Below are 21,063 nucleotides of genomic sequence, written 5' to 3'. Positions count from 1 at the left end.
GGACTTTTGTGCGAAACTGTAAAGGTTCAAGAGTACGGAATTGCTCAATCAAACAGGCAAAACACAAAACAACAGCAGTTTGAACGAACGATAGGTGTATTTTATTTTGTACAAACATTTATGGATTCTTTACAAAATATCGCTTTTCATTTCAAACATACCAAAGGTGAACAACAAGAGGACAGTGTTTCTATATCAATCATAAGTACGGTCCTTGCTCAATTCGGAAGTACATATTAAACTCTATTTATGAGCATCTCATTGGTGCCTTTTTAACCTTTCACTGGCCAGGGCCACATTACCAAGTGCGAAATGGCCTAGCTATTGGAGTGCGTAGAATCGCGATACTGCCAGTGATTACAGTTTGACATTAATGGCTATTGCAGGACAAATGGCTCAGTTTTTATTAGTATTCAAGTATATTTTGAAATTCGGGAGGGCAGCCCATTTGTCTGTGACAATGACTTCATATACCCAAATCAATTCACCTATTAATCAAATGCCAAAGATTAATTTTTACCATTAAAATAAATGCGAGAAACAGGGGCCGAGACACTTCTTCCTCTCCTGTGATGGTTAGCTGAAGTGAAGTAGAATGGAATGTTGTGCATAAATGTCAAACATAATGACACTCATACGCCGTGTGGTGCGACATTTCACACGAAACGGAACGGCAGTAGCAGCATCTAGAGGCCTGACACTTGGCCTAGCCGAATCGATACGAAGTTGAGTTGGCTGAAGGACAGTCAGAGAACAGAGGGGAAAATGCGCGGGAGTGGGAATTAATGAAGCGTAAATGGTAATTGACAGCTCAAAAGCAAAGCTCAGGAGGTGCTTCATTCATGCAGCATGACCCAAATGGTTTGAAGCCAAGAATGTATGTGCTCTCTGTTCATTAGAACGAGTCAATGGTAAAAAAGAGTGGTTGGTGGTGGGAGGTGAGTGGTTGGACAAGGTACTCATATCATTCCAGGCCAGTTAACAAACACAACACGAAAAAAATTTCTAAAAGTGTCTGCACTACAATGAAAGTCAGCAACAGCTTCGCAAGAAGGTGTCATAAATTGGGTTTGTCACCTGTATACAACAGCACGAACCGACGAAACGCTTCGGTTTTTAGATTATTCAGGTGAGATGGTGTACTAAAAGGAAGAAACTTCTCTCAGTTACCTCTTCTCTACTTTGCGTTGTACTAATAACATTCTCTTTCATCGTCTTCCTGTGGATTTCCCCTCCGCAAAAGCTTAGCGAAGCTTCATTCCTGAAGTTCATTTGTCAGGAGCCTTAATGTTTTCCACAATGCGCAAGGTCAGTGCAAGCTGGGAACAAAACGAATGCAAAAGAAAAAGGTGAAAGCTGTTGGTATGGCAGCCATAGGGTAGGTAGGGTATCACATGGTGGGGGCAACTCGGTACTACTCTAACTTCGTTCGCTCCTCTGTGTGTCAGTTGCAGCTGCAATTGCAGCTAGTCGGCGGCAAAAAGCTCTTTGATCATTTGGCATTTGCCGCGTATAAAAAATGTGTTTCTCACCGCCCCTCCCACCTTCCCCTGCGACTGTTTTCTGATGGTGATAACAAAGTTCTCACTCGGAAAGCTTTGGCTGCTGCTGCTCCTGCTGCTGCTGCTGCTGCTGCTAATGGCTCAAATATAAAAGGATGCTGGCTGGCGGCTTACTTTCAGTTGGAATCTGAGCGAGGTAGCAGCAGCAGCAGTAGCAGCAGAAGCAAATAAAAAGGACAAAAGGGAAACTCAACAGCAAATGGAAATGGACAAAGCTAGCTAGGAAAAACTAGCTCACAGTAGTGGGATATTATTTTTTGAATGTGTGTGTGCGTGTGTGTGTGCGAGCGTATGTATCTGCGATTCATGTGAAAAAGGAAAAGTCAAGACAGAGATGAACTTAAAACAGATGATGATGATTATGATGATGATGATAATGATGATAAGACTCTATTAAAGTGTTCAAATGCAAGACTGACTGACTGACTGACTGACTGACTGCCGGACTAGCTGACTGAGTGACTGTTTGTCTGGCTGACTCACTGATTGACAGGCTATCGCAGGCTAACAGTACTTATAGTAGCCAATTGACCAGCAGCAGCACCAGCAGCTCTATTTTAACGCTCTGCTTAACGACCAGAAACCCGAAACAGCCGTTGCACTGGCTTCGTTTTGTGAGCGCGGCTTAATGCCTGATTCGATGATGGATATGGAGCATCGAGATCATCAGCTGCATCGCCATCATCAGCAAACGACCAGAATGACAGCAGCTAGCACTAGTACAAGTACTTTTGCTACGCCAGCTCTAACAGCGACCAATTCAACGGAACGGGACCACCAACAGCAGCAGCCGCAGCAGCAGCAGCATTTGCCAGTTTCATCATCAGTTTCACCATTACCCATGCATCAGCAACATCAGCCACCACCGCCACCACAGATCAGGGAACGTGACCACCATCCACAGCATCAGCAGCAGCAGCAGCAGCAGCAGCAACAACAGCAGCAGCAGCAACCATTGACTTTGCCCCACAGCCATCATGCGCTGATGCAGCAATCGCAACAGCAGCAGGCTATACATCGAGCTGAGGCGCGACGGGGTGAGTTGCAGGGTCTTAAACAGATAGAAATTTTTTTTTTTATTTTTGGTAGCTCTTTCGCTTTGCATATACATATATAGTGCTGTATGTATGTATATATGTATATATATATATATATATATATATATATATTTGTGTGAGAGTGTGTGTGTGACTGCGTTTATAGAGCCTTATTGTATTTGCATTGCCTGATGCTGCGAAGCTAAATTCAAACTTGTTGCTTGGGCCCATTCTAAAACTCAAAAATGTATGCTATGCTTTTTTTCTTTACCTCAAAAGATAAATTTTTGATCAAAAGGCAAAGCAAAAGACCAACAAAAAAATTGCTCAACAGGCTCATCATTTATTTATTGACTGTGAAATTTCATCATTTTATTTTCGTATGTATGTCATGCTCGTCGTATATGTGTGTGTGGGCTGAGTGTGTGTTTGTGCGCGTATATGTATGTTTGTTTTGTTTGCCGGGGGATAATACCCCCACCAATTGCCAACAGTTTCTCTTTCTCTCGTTCCACATGCATGCTAATCGCTTCATTAGTCTGGCAACAAAAACACAAAAAAGGGTTAACTCACATTTGTTTTTGCCATAAGTGGCCAGCTTAGTCGAAAATATAATCTTCTTTTGCTTCCGATCTCCTCTTATTCCACGTCTTCTGGTACTGCGCTGGTGCCGCCTCCATGGCAACCCATTAAAAACTCAAAAGAAGGAAAAGAAATTCCACGCATTTTGCATGCAAAATTCAATTCAAATATGACCAAAGCCATGACTATATGTATATATATGTACACATATACATATATGTATGTATACATATCGCAACCATCATCAACAACAATAACAAGGACAGCAACCCCAACCATTAACCACCAACACCACCGCCGCAACCACGACTACGGCAACACCACCAACAACAGCAGCAATGTGACCCATTTTTTGAAGCAAAGCTTTTTGGCCAGGCTCTTGGCTCTTTGGCTATGACGTAGGCATTTTGGGGATGCGGGCCAGAGCTCACGAAGTAGACAAATGGTGGGGTAGGTGAGGGAAAAAATGAGCCTGGTCATGATTCCTGATGGCTGCTACTGGTCATTAAAAAATTATGACCACACACATTGTTTTTGCGACGAAAAGAACTGTATAACGGCAACGGCAGCGTTCAAAATTTGCGCTTACCAATTCCAAATTCAATTAAAACAAACTAACTATAACTAACAAGTGCATTATTCAAATCATATTACCAATTACATCGGGGAAAATAAAAATAATAAAAAAGGAGTCCTAACTGAGCCAGGCTTATCACTCCAGCTCTCTCTCTCTCTCTCTCTCTCAGACTTACTTTTTCTTACTTGTTTTAGTATACTGTACTAGTTAAAAACGGTGATGTCATCGATACGAATATTTGCCAGCCCATTGTGTAACTTAATTAATATTATTTCCATTTTATGTGATATTGATTAATATTGAGTTTTCTGGCCTGCAATTTGGTTAAATTTAAACATTAAAAATAGCCTAACCGTTTTAGAAAACAGGTAAAATGGAAAAATAAAAATCCCTTAAAACCAATATAAACTAATTACATTTTAATCAGCTATCGTTTGCCTGTTTTCTTCACTTCCTTTCGCTATCTCTATTACTTCTATGTCCTATTTCACTTTCCGGATTGTGTCTCTGATTTCCATTTTGGTTTATTTTTACGGTAGCTATAAATCTATTAAGTCGACGGTCGCAAGCCTCAGGCTACCCCACTCCTACCCACTCACCAACTCAACCATTTATCCACCTGCACCGCACCCCCCCCCAAGCTCACAGCCTCTTTATCCTACTTCTGTTGGCTTATACAAACGCGGCGTCAACGCTGCCATCGCAATTATATTGAAATCAATTTCAATAAAAGTTTTTTGCGCTCTCTAGCCTGAGAGTGGGACAAATGTTTGGCAGCTTGTTGGCTTAGTGCGGTGAAGTTGCCGACGATCCCTCTCTCCTCCCCTCAGCCGAGCCCTTACCATTCGTCATTAAAGTTGCAAAGTGTAAATGGTTGCAGGAGTATTTTTTCGTCCCTCTGCACTGTGGGACGCTGAGCCGTTTTTTGAGCACTTTATTCAAAAATATATGATTTATAATAATTTTCAGTCTTATTACATTGCGTGAGGTAATAAATATATTTTGCAATTATTTTTAGAGAAAATGGGCGTGGCATCTCGCTTCCACGGCGAAAAAACCGTATTTTGCCCAAAAAGTATGCAAAGTATTTTATCAAACACAATACTTTTCATACAACCGTTATGATTTTAATAATTTCTTTAAATTTAGGGCCAAGATTCATAGAAAAATCTAGAAAATGTTCCTAAAGTTGATCAATATCATTATCAGCATAAGTAATATAGACACTTGAAGCAAGCAACTGCTTCTGTCGGCCGCGGAATTGGTTAAATGCATTTGGAAGTTTTTTTGTAAGCTTAAAGAGAAAATCAAGGGTTCTGAATGTCCATTTTTATGCGGAAAGTGTTTTTAAAATCTGCGATTCTATTGTTTTTCTTGGCGTGAAGGTTTGGCTTATATGTATAGCAACCAGCAACCTTGTAATATACCTTTCCGCTTTTAGTAGTAAACCTTATTTTCTGATTCGTACTACTCTTTGTGTGTGCATAAATGAGACATTAAAGTCGCGGAAACGATTTTTGTGCTGTTATTAGAGGTATTCCCTATTATTCGAAAGGTCGTATGCATCTGCCATCTAAAAGATTGAACTTAAAAATATCCAAATTGGTCCTATATGTTTTGGTGCAATAAAAAAAAAACGCCTTGTATTCAATTATAATTTCGCATCTAACACACCTGGAGCACTGTACACTACATGCGCCTGCAACCTATGAACATTAAATCGATATGCTTTATTCCTTAATCGTTTTTTCCTGCTATATTAAAATCTCGTCCATAGCAGAAATTTGAGGTTATTCGCTAAAAAGTTAAATTGCAAAAAAAGTGGTTATTTGTGGACATTGAGACTTTTATATTTTACAAAGAATTGATTATTCTATCCAATAGTAAAAGTTTTAAACTGCACACTGGTGAACATTTTTTTTAAACTTTACCTAAAGTTAAGATTTCGTTATAAGTTTTGTTTTTGCGAGTTGCTCAGAATGACACAAATTTTAAGGCACACACCTAAACTTGTTACAAATTAAATATATTTACACATAGTACAAACCCGACTTTTTCAATTGCATCAACAGTTTTATCAATAACGTTCTTCTTTCAAAAGTTATATACACTCAAAGTGAAGCAACAATTTGCAATAAACGGAAGGGAATTCATTCTGTTCCCAACACTGGTTTTCAACAATGTTTTTCTCGAAAGTGTTGAAAAAATTTGAAAAAGCAAGTATGCAGAAATATGCATTGATGTTCTACCTATAAAGTGGCATCAAAACATTTCGATTTCATTAACTTTTAAAAATTGACTTAAGTGCTCAAAAAACGGCTCGGCGTCCCTATGTGCTCTGCAACGCCAACGCCGTTACATAGCAACAACGACAAAGAGCTCGTTAAAAACACTTTGCTGACTTCGTTGCGGGTACACTGGGTGTGGATCTAGGTATGGGTATGGATTCTGGCCAGTATCCGGGTGCGGGCGAGGGCGGAGTCAAAACAGAAAAGGGAGATGCTTGGGCATTGTTGCAACTTTTCAATGAACTGTAATTGAAACTGAAATACAAACTGTGGCGCTAATTGCCAGCTGCTGCTGGAAACCAAAAAGCAGCAGCAATTGCGTCAGCTATAGCGACAGCCAATTGCCAACAGCCAACAGCAACAGTATCAGCTTCAGCAACTTGCAACTGCATCCGAGTACTCGAGTAAATAACATTTATATGTGTGGCATGCATAATTTATGATTTGCTTTTAGTTTACTCTAACTGTAGTTTAGTAGTAATTTTGTAGACTTTGTTTATGCATGACTTAACTGCATGAAAGAAAAAAAATGTAATGACGAGGAAAACACAAAGGAACACACAGCTCCGCCTCAACCCAGATAAATTGGCCAGCAGCTGTTAAACAATTAATTACTATGATTATTCCAATTTATCGTATTCTTGCAGATACACAAGCAAAACATTCACATGGATTTCTCTATTGTAAGTTGCACGAATTTGGAATAAACAAAAGACCACGCGAAAGCAAGGCATAAGCAAAGGAAAAAATTTAAAACAAAAACGAAAAAAATGAAAAAGCTTAAATTCAAAATCCTCTCCCACACATTTTAGGCGAACACACCACACAACAAACAACAAATTTTCACTAATACTCGTACATGCAATCAGTAATTAAACAATATAACTATTTTATTTATGTAATAACAAACTACTAAATATTTGCTAGAGCTATCTATATATATTTTTCTATCTTGATCTATCTCCTATCTTTACATGTATATACGTATATATATATATGTACATTTATATATATATATATATTTATATACATTTTTATATCTATTTCTATCTCTTCATCTCCTTGAATTTTCATGTGAATTTTGAGAATTTTTCCTGATGACGCACATAAGTATGCTATGAAAAATTTTGTTCAACCATTTTTTGACTTTTTACGACAAGAATAAGGCGCTTCAAGGCGTTCCAAGTATCAATAAGGAGGTGAAATGGGCTACTTGTTGCCCACCTAAGAAACTGAAATTTTTGGCTTAATTCAAAAAGGCAGAGAAAATTAAACGATAAACCATTTTCTTGCACATTTTTTGAAACCCACACATATACATATAAATATGAATATGTATATGTATACATACATATATGGAAAAATATGAATAAATTCATTTTTGTATATTTCTATGTGTGAGTGCTGACCACCTTTTTCTCTATAGTCATCTGATATTGCGAAATATTGCGCATTTGAAAGAGAAAAATTGGAGAGCAGGAAATAAAAACAAACATGAAAACGAAATAGAATAAATCTGTCTAAAAGCTTAATTTGCAGCATTTTCTTTTGCATTTTTCTTTCTGGCTATAATTTCTCGTTTTCTTTTCTCTGTCACGCAGCGGACGAGGAAATCAGCGATAAGGCATCAACATGCGGCAAATTGCTAATATTTCTATCCGTGGCACTTGTGATACTAACGTTGCCATTCAGTCTCTTTGTCTGCTTCAAGGTAAGCTAACTGAAATAAATGTCCAGTGTCATCACACAATCCCCATCCTTCTACTCCTGTACGAATTGTCTTTAAGATTTTATTACATTTTTCAAGTGAAGTTTTAGGTTCTCTGTATTCAAAGCAAGTAAAATGAATAAGTTAATGTTTTTCGTAAAAATCATTTAGGACTTCAATTCCTGGCCTTGAGATTATATGATTTGGACGTGGTTCCTCCTCATTGGTTGGGATAGTTATAATAACAAATCCGTTTCGTTTTGTTTTGGTTTTTTTGTTTGTACTTTTACTATCCCTACAATTCCACAATTAACTTAGGAAATCTAACTAATTAATCAAAAGGCTTAAAGACTTTCCCCCTGTTTTTATCCCGCAAACAAAAGGGAAATAAGAAAGGACTGGTAGAAATTTATTGAAGACAATTTGCCCAACACCTAGTTTTTGCAAACTTTTGCATTGCTCCATAATTCATTTTGGTTTTTCAATCTCCATTTTGCTTATTTCGCTCACGTGCATTCGCAGGTGGTGCAGGAATACGAGCGAGCGGTTATCTTTCGTTTGGGTCGCCTGATGCAGGGCGGAGCCAAGGGTCCAGGTGAGTCTAAGAACGTAAACGAGTGAGCGAGCAAGTAAGCCGGCTGAGCTAACGAGACAGCTATGCAAATTTTAGTGCCGTCTGTTTGAGTTCGGGGTTGTTGAGTCTCGGCCCGGGTCGGGTGGCGGTGGGGGTGGGGGTGACAAGAAGAATTTGTGTTAATTGCTGCACTTGCTCCAAATTAGCGCCAAGCGTCAGTGGCAGTGGCCAGCTTTCACGTGCTCGTTTTCTCGTTTTGCTCCCTTGTTGCCATACTTTTAAAGTTTTCCCCTTGTTTCTCTTTCTCCTCTTGCCTGGCAGGTATATTCTTCATCTTGCCCTGCATTGACTCCTACGCCCGTGTGGATTTGCGTACTCGCACTTATGATGTGCCACCGCAGGAGGTAAGTTTTTGGAGCAAGGCTACTTGCCGCTTGCAACAAATTCATAAATACCAACTTATACATCCAAAAATAATAACTCATAATATAACTAAAGTATAATTTACAAAATACGATATTATGTACTACTAACCCTCACACTTTTGGAAAAAAAAAAAACAATACGTTAAACAACCGATGCCAAAGTAAAAGGCAGCAAACCCAATTAAACTTTTAGCTTTCGTCGCCACAAAAGTTTTAAACAGTTTAAACAAAACACACAAAAATTTTTGTTTAGATATTTGTTATATTTTTTGTATTTAATTGCTTAATGGTTTTTTCTAATAGTCCAAAATAAAAACGAAACAAAACACAACTAAAATAAAAAGAAAAACATACACACACATACATAGAGAAAAAAGCTCAATCTCAACTAAAGCTCACACGCACACATACACAGGGAGACAAACACCCACAGGACACGCAACTGGAGCGTAAATTACGCATACGCAACGTTTTCTTTCTTTACATTTCGTTGTTTGGTTTTGGTTGTTTTCCTTCTTCTACTTCTATTTCTTGTTGCTGTTGTCGTTGTTATTGTTGTTGTTGTTATTTAACTATTGTTCTTGTGGCCTTTTTTTTTTGTTTTTCGTTGTTGTTGTTGTCGCTGTCAACGCATGTTTGGTTTTCCTACTTTTTTATTGCCTTTTTTTTGTTTTCCTAGGTAACTTTGTGTGTGTGTGTGTACTTTACTCTCTTCCTGCTGCAATCTCTCTTTCTCTTTTTCTCACTCTCTCTCTCCCTCTCTCCCTCTCTCTCTCTGTCTGTCCCTATCCAAGTTTTCCTCTTCCTCTTTCTACCTCTGTCTGTATACCCTTAATGTAACTAAATACTTCTTATATACTTGTGTATGTATGTATGTGTATCCATCTTCCCATTTTGCAATCCCAATTCAAACAACAGCAACGAAACGAATTTGCGCTTTGAATAAGTTTTTTGGCTCCAATTTATTTATGTTTTTTTTCAGTTTCTCTTTACCTACAAAAGAATCTCACAATTCCTCTTTGCCCCTATCTGACTCTTTCTCTCTATCTGTCTCTCTTTAATCCCCCCCTTTATCTTTCTCTCTCTCTCTCTCTGTCTCTGTCTCTAAATTTCTCGCTCTCCTCTCTCCCTCTCTCTATCTCTATGTATCGTTTTAACTATCTCTGTCATTAATGTCGTTGTTATTGGTAGTTTTGTTGTCTCCTATACAAACAAATATTTACTTCATATACATATTTCATATGCACATATATGTATGTATATATATATATATATAAATATATGTGTATATAAATATATAAACACGTATTCATATAGATAACTTGTTGTCGTATTTGAAGTTGTTGTAAAGTGTTTAAGATTTTTATTATTAAATTGCCATTGGTAAGCACCACACCGAACCACACCACAAAACATAGCCCACCACCACCGACAACACTACCAAACATTACCACCACCAGCATAACCTGCATACCCAAACCGATCCTTGTGACCCACCGCTCTACCCATAAATTTTATTTTAGTTATGTATAGATATGTGTATATTTTTGGATTGTTCCTTTTTAGTTGATCTTTTATGCGCCATGCAACAAAAATACCAATCATTTCGATATTCTGTTAACCCTGTACATACACACATATCACATACATACATACCTACATACACACCAATATATACATATGTATATAACTACAGATATGTATATATGTTTGTGTGTATAAGGCGAAAGAGGCAAAGTTGATAGCAAGAAGAAAGAACGACAACTAAGTAAGGAAACTGCATTGTTCGATTGCTGACGTCACGTGGAGCAAACACAAATACCACTCGAATGCACACACACATATACAATCACCAGCACACACACACGCGCACAGAGAAGGAAACAATACCAAAAAATGAATTTGGTTTATCCTTTAGTTAAATCATTGCAGTTTTCTTCCCTTTGTGTTTATACATTCTTTTCGACATTTCCCCTTGGCATTTCATTTGCATTAGAAAACGGTTGAGTTTACACACACACACACACATATACATAAACGTACACATATGCAAATTTGTTTATCATTTCATTTTCCAATTGTCATGAGTTTAATTTGTCTTTTTAACAAATTTCTACTTATTACAATTTGCATAGTTTGAAACTCTCTTCTGATTGTTGAAACAAAAAAAAAAAAAAAAACACAAATGAGCAAAAAAACAAATTCCTCAAATTTTTAAGCATATCAAAACTGAACAAATGAGAATAAAAATCAAAATCTGTCTGTAGCAGAGCATCACATACACACAGCATACACATAACATACATAAACAAATATATATAAATTGGTGGGCGGGGGCGGGGCAAAATCAAAAAGAAAACCACTAAGCATTAAGCAGCACCAACTATCAAAAAAAAAAAAAAATTGGCTCTTTCTCTCTCTCTCTTTCTCGCTCTCTGTCTATCTCTCCTTCACACACTCACACTCTGACTGTTCCCTCTGTCTCTAACTGTTTTTTTAAGCATAAATGAATGTCAAATGTTTGTTCACTGAACACGCATCTACATACCCGCACACAGATACAGATACACACACACACGTCCACACACAAACAGTAAAACTATTTTTGATGCCCCAAAAAGTATGCAACAGACCTCAAGAAACTTTGCAACTCATGGAAAAATTAACATCAGCTCTCTGCATACACACACACACACACACACATACTCACAAAGACATACCGCAAACTATTTACCTACCCACTTACAAAATGAAAAACCACCAAAAACTACTAAACTATTAACCTCTGTCTTGCCTTTCACAATACCCCACTCTATGTTAAGCAGCCTCTCTCCCTCTCGGTCTCTAACAAACACTCACTCTCTCTCTCCTCTGTCTATCACTCTAACTGTCTTTTAAATTCTATATCTGTCTCTCTCTCTCACTCTGTCTCTATCTCTAACTCTAACTGACTATAACTGATATGTCTTCTACCTATATAAATTGATTTTATGTTATTGAGCTATGTAAGTTTTATTTAGACCCCCCAACCTCCGTCACCACCCAAAACCCGCCTCAGAACAGAAACACACAGAAAAATTCCAATTGCACTATATATTTGATATATATACTTATATATATATATATATATATATATACCCCACCCCACACACACACGCACAAACACACACAGATTCCACCAACAAACAAATCACCCCTCTCTTCCAATCACCAAATCTTCCTAATTCGATTAAGCGTTCGAATAATTTTTGAGAGCATGCTAAATATATATTTCCAATAAATGTCTATGCTAAACAAACAAAACAAACGAAAGAAAAGTAAACTATAAAACAAAACCAACTATAAAAACAAAACGAAACAAAACAATTGAAAACATAACAGAAACAAAAAACTTGTCAATTTTGCTCAGAGATTATGTTTAATTTGAACTCATTCTTACACTCACAGCCACAACCACACGCATACACACACACATGCATTTGAACACACAGTTCATTTAAAGCTTTTAGTTTAAAGACTAACTCAGAATTGTATAACCCATATTTGTTCTTAACTACAACTAACTAAATATAATCAATTCCAATTTGATTTGTTTGAGCACAACAAAAAAAAAAAGAATACAAAATAAGCGAAGGACGCACCACCACCTTCAAGAACACATTACATGTGCCAATTTATACATATATATATAAATATATATATCATACTGATCTATATGTATTTAAATATGTATATATATATTGTCTATGTAAATGAATACAAGCAAGCAACCCATGTCGAGTTCATCTATATGTGTTTTGCGTGGTTTAGGCTGTTGAAAAAAGAACAACAAAACATAAAAAAGAAAAAAATGGATAAACGCAAAAAACGCCGTCGCCCCCGCCAGCTTAGAAGAACCGTTAGCCCCAGCATCAGCATAATGTAGCCACCCGATAGATCTACGTAGAACCACTTAAATTTAGTCATCAACTTCGGCACTCTAGCGAGTAGCCTTCAGAGCTCAGACATAGAGAGTTATGTCTCTTTCACTTCCCAGATTGTAGTCTGCATCTCAAAGTAGCTAAAACATATATATGTATATAATATATATATACTATATGCCCAATTGTATATAGTATTATATCAGTTGTGATATGTGCAAACTTTAAACCAATATACTGTGCAAATTGTAATAAATCGAAAGAAAAAAGAAAACAATCAATTCGAAACTTGTTCACAAAATTATTGCAAAGCATTTATAAAATTATATTTTCTTAATGAAAACTCATTAGTTTAGGTATTACAGTGTATAAAAAATATCTATGTACTCTATAATTTCATAAATATTGTGTATACAAAACTGTAACCTTCGCCCGCCCTTCCACGCCCACACCCACACCCACACCCACACCTTCACCCTTACCCAAAAATGGGAATTTCGTTCAGTTTACTAGAAACAATTTGTTTCTCTTTTTACTTTCACTTATGTTCGCTCACTGTAAAATCTAATCTATAACATTCACCCATCCAGCCAACCACCTATTCACTTACTGCCACTCCCCTATACATGGAACACTTCAAAATACACACAAATGCCAAAAATGAAAACTATTGTTCGATATAATAAGCTCCAACCCCCGACACCCACAGACTCGAAACTTAAAAACCAAATGAAAAATAAATGATTTTAAGCTCATCAATAGGAAATACCACAGGCAGCTAGTTCATTTTTCCAGCAGATTTTTTCTCCTTCTCTGTCTTTTTTGCTCTCTCACTCCACCTTTCTCTATCTCTCTCTTTTTTCGCTGTATCTCTACTTCTTTCATTCTGTTTTCTCTTGCTTCTTGCCAGTGTAGTGTGTGTGTTGTGTTAGGACAACAAGAGATTGAGTCAAACATGTTTAGTTCGGCTTCTATCAAGTTCGAAAATAGTTACGCCATTAAAGCATAGCATACTTATTGGGGCACTCCTTTCTCCATTCACATTCGTTTCGCATTCTAAGCCGCAACCCTTGCTCCGCAAATTAGGCATAAGTAAAAACACTCAAAACAATCTCAATTTATGCTGTTCGTCCTTAGTATATCTTATTTTGCTGGTTTTGTGTCCAGCTTTTTTATGCTAATCGGCTCAAGTGTTTTTGCCGAAAAACTAAAACTGTCCTGCTCTGTGCTGCTGACAAAAAAGAGAGCAGAACAAAATCATTGACACTAAACAAAATTGACACCAGGCAAGCAAAAGGTCTAGACTAGAGCTAGTGCCGCCGCACAAGCATGCCCGAAAAGGTCGTAAAATGCGAAATGTCTGGAGGGAAAAGTTTGCCTTTGAATAAATAGTTTTTTCCTTTTTTAGGCCAAGCAAAGCGTTTTCTTAACTTTTTTCTTTTCGCCATTCGATGTGGGGGAAAAAAGAAATGGGTTTGTGTGAAGGAAAGAATTCAGAGAAGGAAAAACATGTACATACATCAAACCCGTCCCCTGCCCTACCCCCGACGACCCCTTTTTTTGCAAGAACTATTCAATCTTACTATTTATAAAGAGCATTTATCTAACATTTTAATGCTTTCCAGTGATTTCATAATTTTTCGTTCAGCTTTCTGTTCTGTTCTTTTTCGTTATGTTACGTTTTCTATCGTTCCGTTTTGGCATTATAATTTGCTATTCTTTTATACACTGTAACTGCCAAAGCTCTTGAGTTTGCTCCACGTATCGCTATGAAGCAGTTGAACGAACCATAATATATATATATATATATATTTATATATATATAATGACATCCAATATATAAATAAAAATCGGTGCCTCTGGCTACAAAAGTACGAAAGAATACACGGGTGCACACGCACATCCAAACCCAAACCCCCCCAATGCCCCACACCCACCCCAAGTCACATACACACACACACACACACATACACACACTGAAAGACAGCCACTGCCACACCCACACACTTGTGCAATAATCAGCAAAATGAAAGCCACTTGTACAGTTATCTAATGTACAGTCATTGTCTCCGCGCTCTCTATAGAATATTATTCACGGCTACACTCGTAAAAAAGTAGAATCAAGTACAATTGTATCTCAAATTGTCACCCTAATTAGAAGACTTGAAAATGTATAGAATACGTTTTAGTTATTATTCTCCAGACAATGACTCCAACATGTGGTTGAAAGTCCCCGCAAAGACTTGAATGAATTTGTAAAACCAAACAAATTGAATTTATGTGAAAAAGACCCCACTGAACAGGGCTGAATTCGAGCCGACAATTTGTTTACCCAAGTTGAGTAAATAATCTATGTACATAGTGAATAATCGATCTAAATTTCAAGTCTGACTTTGAGATATTTGCAATTAATAAGTTGCTATAACTTGATCCTACTTGAGAAGTACGTGTGTGTTTCTGTGTGTGTGTGTGTGTGTGTGTGAATGTGCGTATGAGTATTTGTGCTTGTGTGTGTATGTGTAAATAACATGCCCTTGTCTCTGCTCTGTAGCCTTCTTTAGACCTCTCTCTCTCTCTGTCTCTCTTTCTGTGTCTCTCTATCCAAACGCAAAAAGTTTTGCACTCTTTGCACTTATTTTTAGTTCTAAAAAGAAAAGAACAAACCTAACCAAAACCAAAACCATCCCAAACGAAAAACAAGACAAGCCAAGCCCTGGCTAAATCCCAAAGCCAAAGACCGTCAACGACGTTCAAGTCAAGTACACTTGCATTATGCGAAAAGTGCACAGCACGGCCAACAGCTAAATATTTATATAAAGATATAAAACTGAAGCTTATCAGCAGCCTCGAACATATACATATACATATGTATGTATGTATGTATATACATGTTATATAAGATATATATGTGTGTATGTATGTATATCCCGTATATATGTAAATTTGCAAAGATAACAAGCATAACACAAAAATAAAGATACACAAATATACAAATACTCATATATATGTGTATGTATGTATGAATGAATGTTTATACATACACACATACACATATATGTATGTGCATATACATATATACGTCTATATACATACATAAAATAAAAAGAGGAACAATAGAGTCAAACAAAACAAGACAAGAAAATTGCCCGTATTGCCCCCACTGCCACTGCCACTGCATCTGCATCTTGTAGGTTCTCACAAAGGATAGCGTTACGGTTTCGGTGGATGCAGTGGTTTACTATCGCGTATCAAATGCAACGGTCTCTATAGCGAACGTGGAGAATGCTCACCATTCGACCAGACTACTGGCACAGACTACTCTACGAAACACAATGGGAACTCGGCATTTGCATGAGATACTCAGCGAGCGTATGACGATTTCCGGCACAATGCAGGTGAGTTCAAACCCAGATACCCCCGAAAACGCTTCCCCCCACGGTTCTACGGTCCACGGCGAGATGTGGACAAGGATGAGGTTGAATGGAGGAGCAAGCATCTCGTAATTCACTTAAGAGTGGAAGCATTTCCCCCAGCACTTTGCTAGCCAGCCAGCCAACTACTTGCTACAAGCTACTGCCTTGCAGTGCGCCGTCAGCTGACAGCTGACTTTCAAGTCTCTTAATTATGCACCAGTTCGGCGAAAGCGCCTTAAAGCCATCATTTTCTCAGCCACTCGTTCGCGCTAGCTATAGCGAGTTTAATAATTGCAAATATTCTCTAACTTTTCGTGCCGGGCATAAAAATCTCAGTTAAAGTGATGCAAAATTGAAAGCCAACTGCCACACTAGACAGAACGAGAAAGAGTACGGAAACGCAAAGAAAAACCATTGCCCTTGGCGCGAGAGTGGATTGAACAAGTTTTCAATGCTGCTTTATACATATATTGCTCGTTGCTCGAGGAACAACTTTTCGATAAGCCCTCGCATGTCTCAGCCAAACAGCAGCAGCGGCGGCAGTTGCCAACTCAACCCAAATTCGGTCCGCCTTTGCCTGAGCTCGCTTTATTTATTTATTTTTATGCCATATGAAAAATAGTTCAAAATCAGACAAAAAATAAAAAAAAAAAAAAGATTTTTCCGAGAAGCAGCAGCAGCTGCCACCTCGTACATGTGCAAAATGCCAAAATTCTAGCTCACCATACCCCCCTCTGACCGTTTCCCGGTCACCCTCTTTCTCCGTGCAACTTTGGGACTCTTCCACTCCGTTATTTGCTGGCAAATGCAGCAGTTTCAAGGATGCTGCGACCCACAAAACAAAAATGAAATGTGAAATAACATGTGAAACCCAAAAACAAAAGAAGCAAAAAACAAAGTTGTTAACCATAAAAAAAAACGCATGTAAACAAAAACTAATGCATTTTTACTGCTCTATTCCTACCCACGACGTACCACACGTACCATCCACCATCACCTACAACCAACCAACCACCGACAACACCACCACCCACCTCTCACACCTGGCCAACATCATAAATTCATAAACAGGTTCAACTCGACGAAGCCACCGATGCCTGGGGCATCAAAGTTGAACGTGTCGAAATGTAAGTAGCACACGAGTAACACGAGAGTTTCTATGTCAAGTTTTTGTACAGGCCGATGAAGGGTTTCACTCGAATCCCACAACAAAAGTCCGAATCACTGACATTTCAGATCCAATATGTACACATGTTCATATTCATAACGCTATCGACTTATAGAAGGGCATTCGCTTAAGTTTTCTGTATTTCACATTATGCTAGGGTTAGGTCAGTGTATTGGAATCCCTTTGGGTACTCAGCTCAAATCGTGTGATTAATGCCATCACCAGCAGTTGAGGAAAACCGCCAAAAAAAAAACCTATTTAAAAATTCATTTTTTGCTTCCTCCCGCTCTTTGTTTTTAGTTTTATTTATTTACTGTCACAGATGCTTGTCAGTTGTTGTTATAATTTATTATTAGCCTGACCTCCCCACCAGGGGCATGTGGGGTTGATTCCATCTTGCTTATCTGCCCCCTGGTTGCGAAGCCCCGCAAACATTCAACCATGGACAACAATATGACCATTGGGAGCAACAGCAGCAATAGCAATTGGCCAGCAATTACAACTATCATGCTAATGGCGGTCATGTCAAAACAACTACATTAACTTAACGCTTTCATTGTTGCTGCTGTTGCGGTTGCATCTCATTCTCGCCCTTTTTTCCCGTCATCACTCTACGTTTTTACCAAAAAAGGGTTGTAGTTTAATGGCATTGAATCAACTGTTTTAACATTTGGTTAAAAAAAGACTTTGAACGAGAAATTCAAAAATTTTAAATTATCTGACTGCTTTTGTCACGATTCAGTTTGCACCTGCCAACGATCCGCGATGGTTGATGGGCAGCAATCTTAGTTAGACATATTACGAAGTATTAGAAATCGTCATTTAAGATTTGACAATATATAAAAAGAAATTGGTTGTATGTGTAACCAGTATGGAAAGTTCAAAGATAGAGTGAACAAGAAATCAAATCAAATTGTGTAGAGTGTGGCACTTATCGAACAATCGACATTCAATTTGCAGTTCAAAGTCGTCCTTTTCCATAAAGCCAGCCAATACACAATTTGCTGTGTATGGCAAATTGCTAATCTATTCTTTTCGTTAATGCACCTGCCAACGAACTAACCAACGAGCAGAAAGGATGTGCGTTTACCTGTGCAACTGCAGAGGGCCATGGCCGCTGAGGCTGAAGCTGCACGTGAGGCACGCGCCAAAGTGATTGCCGCCGAGGGCGAGCAGAAGGCATCCCGAGCATTGCGCGAGGCGTCCGAAGTGATTGGCGACTCGCCGGCAGCTTTGCAATTGCGCTATTTGCAGGTAAAGTGTCAATGAACCTCGCTCCTTAACAATCTAGTCGGATATATGTATATCTTCTTCATTTGTATTTATCAGACACTTAACACCATATCGGCGGAGAAGAATTCAACAATTGTTTTCCCGCTGCCCATTGATTTAATAACTTACTTCCTGAAAACAACGGATGCTACCACGCAGCAGAATGCAGCTGCTGCTGTCGCTGCAATTGGAAATACCCAACCGCCGCAGCCATACCAACAACAACCACCGCAGCAACAGCAATACCAACAGCAACAGCAACAACCAGCCCAACAGCAGCAGCAGCCCATGCAGCAACAACAACCACAGCAGCAGCAGCAACAGCAACCGCCGCCACAGCAGCAGCAGCAGCAGCAACTCTACCAACAATCTCAACAAATATCATCGGCGATGTAAAATGTAAAGGACGTGTAAAGTTGAACGGTGCCATGCGTTGGAGGCATTCGAGATGGTGTTAGTCAATGTTCATAAACAACGATTCAGTAGGAATCCAATAGTTAGTTCTTTAACGAATCGAACAATTGAACAATGATGAATTTATCAGCACTCAGATTGCAATTTCTTCAAATTCTAGAAGTGCATTCAATTTATAGTACTATTTATATAGGGATACCCTCTCTCAAAAGTTTGAAATCAGCATTATCACAACACACACACACACACACACACACACACACACACACACACACGCACACACAGTTCGAATGCACATTGTATGATTCGAATGCAAAAACCAACCAATATCCGAAATTTTGCATGATTGTGAGAGCAGTTTTCAAAATTTTCGAATACTTTTGGTTTGGTTTAGCATTTTGCACATCAAAGTGTGCATTTGTAAAAGTGGGTGGGATAATCTGTCTGTGAAAGAAAGAAATTTTTTTTTTTTTTTGTAAATGTTTTCTAGGACATTAAGATGTTATATATATATATACATATATATATATATATATGTATAGATGTCTATATACTAACCATTCAGATGGCAAGCATTTAAAATTCGCTGTACACTTTGCTACAACTGTGAAATGGTGATAAAACAGCTTCAACGTTGGAGATAGGCCTATATACACATACATATATCTATATATATATATATACATATATATATCTGAATATATAAACTAATCCATTGATCCATAGATCTAAAAATGGATAGCGATTGTGCGAGTACTTCAATAACTCGTTAGCTCACATCGAGAAACAAATACATAGTATATACTGTTACTAAATAGATAAAATTTCAATACATTCAATATGCAAACATACTACTATACACAAAAATATTGTATCTTTACGATTTCGATCTTTGATTTGAGAAACCTTAACTTGTTTGGCCAGCCAGTTGAACAATTTGCTTTCAACAGCTGCCTTATATACAACAAAGGTGCGTGCGTGAGGTCAACTCACCCATCGAGCAGGATTGATCGATGACAGTGCGATGAGACACGCATGCGCAGAATATAGAGAAGAGAAGAATTACCTACAATAAATAAACGATATACGAATTTATTGTATATACAATAATCATCCCCTCTCTCCCTCCACACCTTCCCCCAGTTTTGGGCGTCTGAAGCAAACCTATTAAAGCAAATTATTGCCAATACAGAAGAGAACTGTTTTACCCAATAAAGAATATAAAATATAATATACATGCATACACTTATCTATCTACATACATACATAAATACATATATGAGGACCTCTTTAGAATCAACATACTTGCATAAAACTACATAGTTACAGTCTCATATTCATATACATACATAAAACGCAAAGCATACAATAAAAACCATATATACCAATATCGTATATATGATTCTACCTATATTATCGTCGTCGTCATTGCAACTAATGCCAGTTTTATATAAGTAGTCGCAACGCAACCAACACCCTAACAAATAAAAAAAGAAAAGAAAAAACACAATTCAAAAATGTTTCGAGTAGTTTTTCAACGTTAAATGCCGCTTAACGACACACACCGAGTTTACTTTTAGTGCACACTTCTTTGATTGTTGCCATATAAGGAAAAACCAAAAATGATAATAAAATGCAAGAGATAACGTCGTCTATATACTCGTACATTACATTACATACTTAATATGTACATCTTTGCCTTTAAAACAACAATTTTTAAAACAAAACGATTTCATTATTATCATTATTATATATGTATACATATATTCATTATTATGTATTTCAACCAGGAAACGTACGTACAATAAACAAAAAAAAAAAAAAAACTGCAACTTTTTTGGTATCCAAAAAAGCGAAAACACACAATTCTCGTAACTTGTTTTACTCTCAACGAAGGAACAAATTTTTAAAGGAAAAAGGGTTGTATATCGGCAGATTTCGAACGATTTACATTAGTTTTTACAACAACTCACTACAACGAATTTGGAAAATTGGATCATGCTGGGACTCACCCGATGGAGATAATGTGAAAAGCTTTCCTTTGACGATAAATGTTTGATTGAATGCGATCCTGATCCAAGTTCGTCTTCGTATTGAATTCTTTTGCTCTCACGCCGGTGATA

General features: G+C 37.7%; 1 protein-coding gene across 7 annotated transcripts in view; it reads left to right on the top strand.

Moving 5' to 3' along the window:
* LOC137579478 (band 7 protein AGAP004871) overlaps nucleotides 1-20,757 on the top strand; it is a 38,116-nt gene extending 17,359 nt beyond the window's left edge. For 3 of the 7 annotated variants that reach the window (XM_068293299.1, XM_068293302.1, XM_068293298.1), the window contains 8 exons: nucleotides 6,694-6,729; nucleotides 7,648-7,757; nucleotides 8,277-8,349; nucleotides 8,650-8,732; nucleotides 15,865-16,068; nucleotides 17,158-17,213; nucleotides 18,328-18,508; nucleotides 18,584-20,757. In XM_068293299.1, coding sequence (XP_068149400.1) covers nucleotides 6,694-6,729; nucleotides 7,648-7,757; nucleotides 8,277-8,349; nucleotides 8,650-8,732; nucleotides 15,865-16,068; nucleotides 17,158-17,213; nucleotides 18,328-18,508; nucleotides 18,584-18,922 — 1,082 coding nt within the window. In that variant the 3' untranslated portion in view covers nucleotides 18,923-20,757. Of the gene's footprint in view, nucleotides 1-1,681; nucleotides 2,600-6,693; nucleotides 6,730-7,647; nucleotides 7,758-8,276; nucleotides 8,350-8,649; nucleotides 8,733-15,864; nucleotides 16,069-17,157; nucleotides 17,214-18,327; nucleotides 18,509-18,583 lie in introns of those variants that run through there. The other 4 variants (XM_068293301.1, XM_068293297.1, XM_068293295.1 and 1 more) reach the window with 3 other exon arrangements.
* Nucleotides 20,758-21,063: the final 306 nt, after the last annotated feature.

The sequence above is a fragment of the Drosophila tropicalis genome, unplaced genomic scaffold (genome assembly GCF_018151085.1).
Source record: "Drosophila tropicalis isolate 14030-0801.00 unplaced genomic scaffold, ASM1815108v1 contig_694, whole genome shotgun sequence".
In the NCBI taxonomy this organism is placed as follows: domain Eukaryota; kingdom Metazoa; phylum Arthropoda; class Insecta; order Diptera; family Drosophilidae; genus Drosophila; species Drosophila tropicalis.
Note: the sequence above shows the minus strand (reverse complement) of the source record. Positions and strands in the feature narration are given on the sequence as shown.